Below are 8,344 nucleotides of genomic sequence, written 5' to 3'. Positions count from 1 at the left end.
TTCTATTTCTCTAGTTGATGCACGTTTTCGTATAACATAATTGCTTACTATCTTTGACTGTGTTCTGTGTCTACTCCTACAAGATTGTTGATAAGATTAAATTCATTGTAAATCAAATACACCTGTACTTGGAAAATTTTACTCACTTACTGCACACCATAAATTGAATATAATAATAATAAAAGGTAGAAATCTTAGGAGGCCCTATTCAATTTTGATAACTTTTGAAGAAATTTTTAGAATGTTTTTTAATACAGTTTTCAACACTGATACTTTATGTTCTCAATGCGCAGAGAACTTGTTTCTATCAAAGTAATCTCAGTGGTATAATACCACATTTTGTCACTTTTAAGCGGAGATTTACTCCTTTACGCGTTCAAAGGAACTTTTTTGGAGGGCACGGTTTCTATTTTACAATATTGGCTCCGGCCATCTTGAATTGCATCACCAACAGGTTCCGGGAAAGAAAACGCACTAAATAAATAAACCAAAGAAGGGGCGTATGATGTAACAAGTAGACAGAGAGCAGCTCGCGTTTCCTAGACTTGCTTTCCGAAAAAAAAAATGTTCAACTCTGCCAAAACACGTGCGAGTCCGGTAGTTGAGCTGACGTAGATAGCGGAGGAAGTTTTTCACATTGACAACTTGTACATATCCATCTTTTCCAGTCAAAGTTTCCACACTTCGTCCCAAGGGCCATATCTCAATATGTAATCAATGTGGTTGTTACCCGGACCTGAATCGCAGAGCTTTTCAGCGCTGAACCAGCACATTTCAAGAGTAAAAACTTAATTCAGTTCTGAAACATTGTATCTCCAGAATATTTTAAGTTTCTTTATGTGCAGTATTTCTTCACCATGATTATATTGAGGTCATAGAGTTCGCCCATGCTAAACTTATTCTGTATAGTCTGAAAATTACTAATACCCCAAAAATAAGTCTGAGCAGAGTAATGCCATACTTTTGTAGCTTATAACTAGTAATTACTATAGTAGTATACACATTGTTTATATTTAAGCTGGTTTGTAGGCAATTAAAACAAAGCCCATTTAGCTCAATGGTTACGACTTGCTGCGCAATTTAAATGTTACAAGTAGCCACGCGGAAGTTCGAATCGCATATAAAGCAAACCTTGTTGGCAGGAGTTAAGCTGAACATATTATTTTTCATGAAGTAATTTTTACTCAAAAATCAGACTGGCCTGTGTAAATTGTGACATGAACAGAGTACTGGCCGTCCTAAAAAACAGAATGTCCTTAGACTGATTCAGCGCTGATTTGCTCTGCGACCAACCTCCGGGTAGAAACTCAACTTCAAAAATGTAATTTGAAGGAAAAATCTTTCATTTGTATACTAAAATTTAGTTTACCAACTGGTCCTGCAACTTGACTGAAGGTAATCAAATGGTTAAAAATGTCCCAATCATAATTTAGCTGAGAACTTCATTAGGGCGTTAAGTTGATCTGATAGTAAGTGTTTACAAAGCAATCTGGAAACCTTTCTATCTCTCAGATCAAAAATCATTATCTTGGTCTTTTAATCAGATTTTGGTTGTATATCTCTACTACGTTCTCTATGTTCTACTTCTGAAATCATTTTGCTTTCCACTCTGTTGTGAGAAGTTCAGCTTCTTAACTTAGTTAAAAACGCCTTTATTCCGCTTGTGATTATTCATAACCCAACGTCCTCAAATCACTTATTACAGAGAAAGCGTTGAAACAAATCATTTTCAATCCTTAATTTGTGAAACTTCATTACTTTTTTCTGTTCAGGTTGTCAACTTTTCAACTCCATGGACGTGCTTTGTATGTCTTTCTCAGTGAATATTCTCGTCATAATGTCTTTCGAGAGATACATCATGATCAAAGACCCCATGCGAAGACAAACGATTACATTCCACCGATCCATCTTAAAAAGCGGAATTGCACTGGCCGTTGCCATTTTCCTGTCATCGCCCATGTTTATGATCAGCGAAAAAATAACTATCCAATATGACGTCACTGATAGTAATGATTCCCCTTTTCCCGATGGAAATTATAATAGCTCCGCCAACGTCGCTAATTTTCTGGACATAAACAAGCATGACAAAAATATGACACTGTCAGAAAATTCTCAGTTTTCTGAGGACACGCCGATCATATTTGACCTCAACGAGCATCTTTTAAACGATACGTTTGCCAATTCGACCAGAACAGTTACTTTAGTTCGATGCGTTACAGGCTTCAGTTATCAAAAAATGCACAAATATTACGAAATTGTGATATTTCTGTCCATATTTTGCATTCCAGGTGCGCTTATAACTACCTGTTACGCGCTACTGGTTCGAGCGTTTCGTCAAAACAACCAGTCGTTCAGCCAATCAGAATCAAACAGCACAAACCGACACGCGCGAGTTCGGCAAATCAAAAAACTTTCACGAACGGTGTTTATTATCATTTCATGTTACATGTTTTGCTTTCTACCCTTCGGAACTTTACGATTGATACAATTTGTACACCCTATAATGCTACCCGCGTGGGTATTCTACCTGTTCACAAGTCTAACGTACATAAATGCGAGTGTTAATCCGATATTCTACACATTTCTAAGTGAACAATATCTGAAAAGAATGAGGTCATTTGGGCAGAAACTGCGAGCAAGTGTGAACGAACTGAAAAGAGTCATTTGTTCAGCCGAGATTGAAACTCCCATAACGCCTGCGGCAATTCGTCGAACGATTCAACCAGCGACTGAAAGTGTCCGATTAATTCGAGTTTCATCAAAATGATTTCGAAAGACCATATGAGTTATTTCACCCTAATGCTACTATTTGGCTCTTCTTTTCTATTTTTGTTTTTGTTATTATGCACCCCTCCTTAACCGCCTCCCCTCCCCGGAATCTTCAAAATTAGTATAAACACCAAAAAAACGCCCATTGTTGTTTAATATAACTTATTGCCATGTTTTTTTGGGGAGGGGGAGGGGGGAGGGGGAGGGTTTTAAAAATATCCTTAAGTACTCTGGTACCTATATTAATAAATCACTTGGAAAAGATCTCCTGAGTCTGATTTTCAGACCGGTTAGTTTTCACACGAGCTTCAAACAAAACGTTTTATCTGCAAACAAAACAATTTGCTATGGATTAGATAACTATCAACTTAGATTTGGTATGGATTAGATAACTTGCACACATACAAAAAATAATTCAAGTTCAATTTGGACGCTTTTTCAAAATAGCCTGCAGGAAAATATAGGTAAAGAGATTATATAAATGTTGCCATCAAAAGTGTGCTATTACCTAGTCTAAATCCAACGGTTATCTTGCAAGACTTTGCAAGATTATTGCAAGACTAGCAAAATTATTTTAAAAAGTAGCACCCGAGTTTTGCAAGATTACCGTCTTTTGACAAGAATGTTGCCAGACATCTTTCTGTCTTGCAAGAGTCTTGCAACACTACCGTCTTTATTTCCCAGGAGACTTGCAAGATAACGGTTTTACCTTTGCAAGAGTTTTAGAAGATAACCGTTGCACATTACAGTTAATGTAGCAAAAATGTGAGCGTACAACTGATGAAGCGAGCAAGTACGAACGGTGACACGACGGACGAAGCTGCCTGTAAAAACATAAAAAGGGACAAAAACTTATCCAATTAACCACAAAATCTATGACCGTCTTAAAATGACTTGAAATGGATCAATAACTTTAAGTTATTTAGACCAATTAGTTAGCTGATGATGCGTGTTCTGAATCCTGTTGGATCAAAATAACATTAAATTTTTTTCAATCCAATTAACCCGCACCTGATTTTTAATACGCCCTTTTTATGCCATTTTCGTCATTGATCAATCGTAGAACAAAAATTGTAGTTGTTGTTATACGATAGACATCAGGAAGGAAACAAAAACAAACAAAAACTGATTGATGTTCAGCGATGATCGTTTTCTTGAAAAATAGGAATGTCTTGTAAGAATCCTGCAAATTTTTACGACAGTTATTTTTCTTCATACGAAGGTTATCTGTCAAGAGTTTTGCAAGAAAATGATTATTTTGTAAGATTCTAACAAAACTCTTGCAGGATAAATGTCTTAAGTTCTTGGAAGACAACCGTAATAGGCAAAATTTCAATATAACCGTCGGAGTTCGACCAGAGTTAATGAATTTTGTTATTTTGAGTCTTCATTGGGCATTTTGTGGACAAAAACGACAATACCGGGTCACCTATTTCCATGCGAAAGTTCTTCCCGTTGAGAAATCTATTCGCCATCTGCGGACAGCAGCAAAAATGGCAATTTTAACAGTACTCACAGATAGAGTAATCGTTGTCAGAGATTTGAGCATCAGTGTCTTGTTTTTCAACTTTATTGATCGCTTTAATGTAATAATTACTACAAGCCTATAAAAGATAACATGGTTAACTGCAAAATATTCTTTGCTTAATTTATAGTTGACTAGTTCTATAATGGGTTTTTCTGAATTTTTTAACCAATTAGGTTTTATTTAGTTTCGGAATAAATAATATTTTGTTAATAATTACGGTATTTAGATACTAATTTCTGACCGAAAGTGATATTAATGACAACAATGATAGGATGTTGTCACTAATGTTCACCTTCTCTCAAAACAATCATCAGGGAGAAATGTGAAGAAAATTTGATTTTATTTTTGGAAAGCTGGACCCATTTTTCACCAGAAATTAAAAATATGGGTCTGGGTCACATTTCTCTGTGATGTCTGTTTCTGTCATCTTGTCATTGTTATTATTGGATATCATAACTGTCGTCCGCAATATCATTGCTTGCCACTGTTACAGTATCTATTTTCAGAGATAGTTAATACCATATTAGTCACACGGAAAAGAATTCAAGCACAATTGTTGCTTAGATTAAGAGAAGTCGTTGAAATATGCCACACGTTTCAGTAATTTTGCTCATTAAAAAAAATCCATTAAGAGAACTGCCCAAACCACTCAAATGGTAATTTTTTGTTTGTTCTCAAAATTTAGTAGATGTACATAGTTAGTATGATTCATTATCTATGTTTTCTCTGACTCCCTATGTAAATGCATGTGATTTGTAATTGGGGGCTCGCAACGTTCGGGGGCTCCAGGGGGGCATAGTTGATTGTAAAAAAATCTATTCTAAGGTCTTACAGTTTTTTTATTAGAACACTTTACAAAAAAAACTACATACGCTCTTACATAACAAAACTTTTAACTCCTAGGAAGTTTAGCCTTTAGTTTATGACGATTTGTAAAACTCTCCTCTGTGATTTGTGTTCTATTCTGAAACTGACTGGTCCCTCATAGATTCGATTTGTTTCTACACATAAACTGTGAGCAACCCACAGGGATGCAATTTTCCGGTCTGAGTTGCCCCAATTCGAATTATTGCCTGAATTATTAACCAAAACTCGGAAAATTAATTAAATAATTTATTGGAATTAATTGTGTACTTCCATCAAACGAAATTATCATTCAGTAAAACTGAACTCTTATTTATTTGGACTAAAAAACGACGTTTAATCCAACGGTAATTTACACTATATTGAATATAAAGTTACAAAAGCGAAACTTATTGTCCAACTTATTATCCCGACAGTTTGTAAACAGCTATTAAAAAACTGGGTTGTACAAAATTTTTCATTTAATTGGCAAGAAGGCGGCGTTACATTTGGTCCGCTAAGCCGTACATTGGACGTTAAACTGCTGTCTAATCTTGAAGAATGCAAAAAAGCAAAGAAACTAGGCAAACCGAATTGCAGTTGAACGAAGCTGACGATCACAACCACGAGATAGAAATGAGTCAAGCCGAGGCGTTAATTTAAACGAATAGTGAGTCGGTCACCTGGTCACAGGAACACAGAGAGACAACTCAACAACTGCATGCATTAGATTGAGCTGATACAGCAAAATTAAAACAAAATATCCAAATAATGCAAATTGATAATAACTTAGAGAGGCCGCTTAACAACAAAAGTCACATCTTTAACAAATTGTGATTCTTCTGACAACAAAAATCCGACAACGAGAGTATTTTATCAACCTATAGCGACTTTATTCATCGTCACAATCTTTCACTTAAATAGATTATAAAAAAATCCTACATGCTAATTCTTCCGAAATAGACTGCATAACAAGATGATATTTTCGTCATATTTGAAAAATTCTCGAAACTCCTGTTGAAATAGTTTCCATGACAGGAACCGGTGGGTTCTCTGGAATTCATTCATCAAAGGGCAACTGGCTGCAAAAAAAATCTAGCATCAGTTATAAGAATCCACGATTAGGAAACTTGAGATAGAGTACCTCGAAGTTGAGCTTGTTCACTTGACACCTATCACGCCTATTCATTTCTGTTAAATATATGCATCAACGCACCAATTTTTTCTTACCAGGTGCCAAATTTTGAACAGAAAAGAAGAAGTAGGAAATTCTATCAGAATAATTCAGAATAAATTAAAACTTTATATATATATATATATATATATATATATATATATATATGCATATGTTCGTGTTTGTGTGTATATAAGTGTGTGTACATATATATGTATATAATATATATATATATATATATATATATATATATATATAAATATATATTTAAATGTATATATATATATATATATATATATATATATATATATGTATGTATTTTTATATAAATCTGTATATATATAAATATATATATATATATATATATATATATATATATATATACATAAAGGTACAAACACTTATTTACACACACCCATATATATATATATATATATATATATTTTTATGTATATATTTATATATATTATATATATATATATATATATATATATATATATATATATATATACATATATATAAATATATATATATATACATATATATATATATATATATATATATATATAGGGTGTGTGCATGTGCGTAACATATATTAAAATAATAAATATAATCTCAAGATCTCTATTCAGTATATAGGCCGTGCTCATTGAATTTTCCCACGATTCCGTTCATTGCACAAAATTAACTGATTCTCTATAGTGCCACCTATAAAGTTCCACTACAAAACGGAGAAATCTATTGTGCGAAAACTAGTTTTTCACAAAGATGAGAAGATCCACTCTCAAAAAGGAAGAACTTCTCTGATTTTTACAAAAATTCACGAGTACATTTACATTATGGTACCAAAAAGCTATTTACAGCATAATTTCTGCTTTTAAAGCTTGATACGTGCTTCAAAAGCAATATTTGCGCTAAGGCGCAAAAAAAGTGGGAAATTTGGAAGTTTTAAGAGATATTTCATTCCCACTTTCACCGCTTAAACATAAGAGGTGGTTAAACCGCTTTGTTCTTTCACCATTTGCCAATTTGTTACGCTACGAGATGTCGGATTTCATGGTTTAAATTAAAAAAGCGTTTCAACTTGATATTCGAACTCAGTGCACAGTATGCATTCAAACAATACTTGAAAAATAACAGTTTAGAAGCCCAAAAATCGAGCGGAAAACCCACAAAATTGTCAAAAAAAAATCAGAAAAAAAGTTAGTTACCGCTGTTTTGAAAGATCCCAAAGCCTCACTGGAGAGCATTAGAGTAGCTTATAACGCTTTCATTTGCTACATTGCAAATTCCAGAGGTACAATTAGACAATTTCTCAACAAATATGGCGATTTTTCAAGAATTGCTGCAAAATAAGTCTGTTTGAAGAGGAAAAGCATGTGTTTTCGTTCCAAATGGTGTAACAATATTCTCAAGAAACCTTCCCGTTCGAGCAGAACGTTGTTTCCGCTAATGAAAGAAAGGTGTGCATCTCCAATGACAGAATGGTTAGAAATCTTCGAAGAAATGGAACGAGATTTCTTTAAAAAAACAAAAAATTTTAGTTTGGACAAACGATCACTTATGTTCTGTAGTGCAAAACGATCAGATGGAAGGATATTGCTTGTTAAGTGTTCAAACAAATTAAACGCTGTCGGTAATTTGGAAATTTTGAAAAATCACGAAGAAAAAACGCATTTCATGGACTTTATATTTGAACACGATAATGCTCCTGTGCAAAAATCGAAGATTATCGGCATCTTTTTCCAAGAAAACGAGTGGAAGAATCTGGAATGGCTACCATTCAATCCAGATCTGAATACTATTGAAATTTTATTCGCGATTCTGAAGCAACGATTACTAAAACACACAGTTCTTTGGGAAAATTTAGAAGAAAAATGCATGAAAAGTTGAACAACATTGACGCAGACGTCGTGAGAAACCTTTATGAAAACTACACAAACCGTCTACTAGACGTTTAAAAAGCTAAAGGGGTGACGCGTTATAAAAGAACAAAATTAAACTCAAAATGGTATGTTATTTGATTTTGT

The 8,344-nt window shown here is 33.9% G+C and overlaps 1 protein-coding gene across 1 annotated transcript in view; it reads left to right on the top strand.

Annotated features, from left to right (window-relative positions):
* Positions 1-2,855, top strand: part of LOC142338301 (melanin-concentrating hormone receptor 1-like) — a 35,450-nt gene extending 32,595 nt beyond the window's left edge. Inside the window, exon 2 of the mRNA XM_075387986.1 lies at positions 1,773-2,855. Coding sequence (XP_075244101.1) covers positions 1,773-2,767 — 995 coding nt within the window. The 3' untranslated portion in view covers positions 2,768-2,855. The remainder of the gene's footprint in view (positions 1-1,772) is intronic.
* The last annotated feature ends 5,489 nt before the right edge of the window (positions 2,856-8,344 follow it).

Source organism: Convolutriloba macropyga, chromosome 4, assembly GCF_964194025.1.
Source record: "Convolutriloba macropyga chromosome 4, txConMacr16.3, whole genome shotgun sequence".
NCBI classification, from domain to species: Eukaryota; Metazoa; Xenacoelomorpha; order Acoela; family Convolutidae; genus Convolutriloba; species Convolutriloba macropyga.
This window is presented reverse-complemented; position numbering and strand designations above follow the sequence as displayed.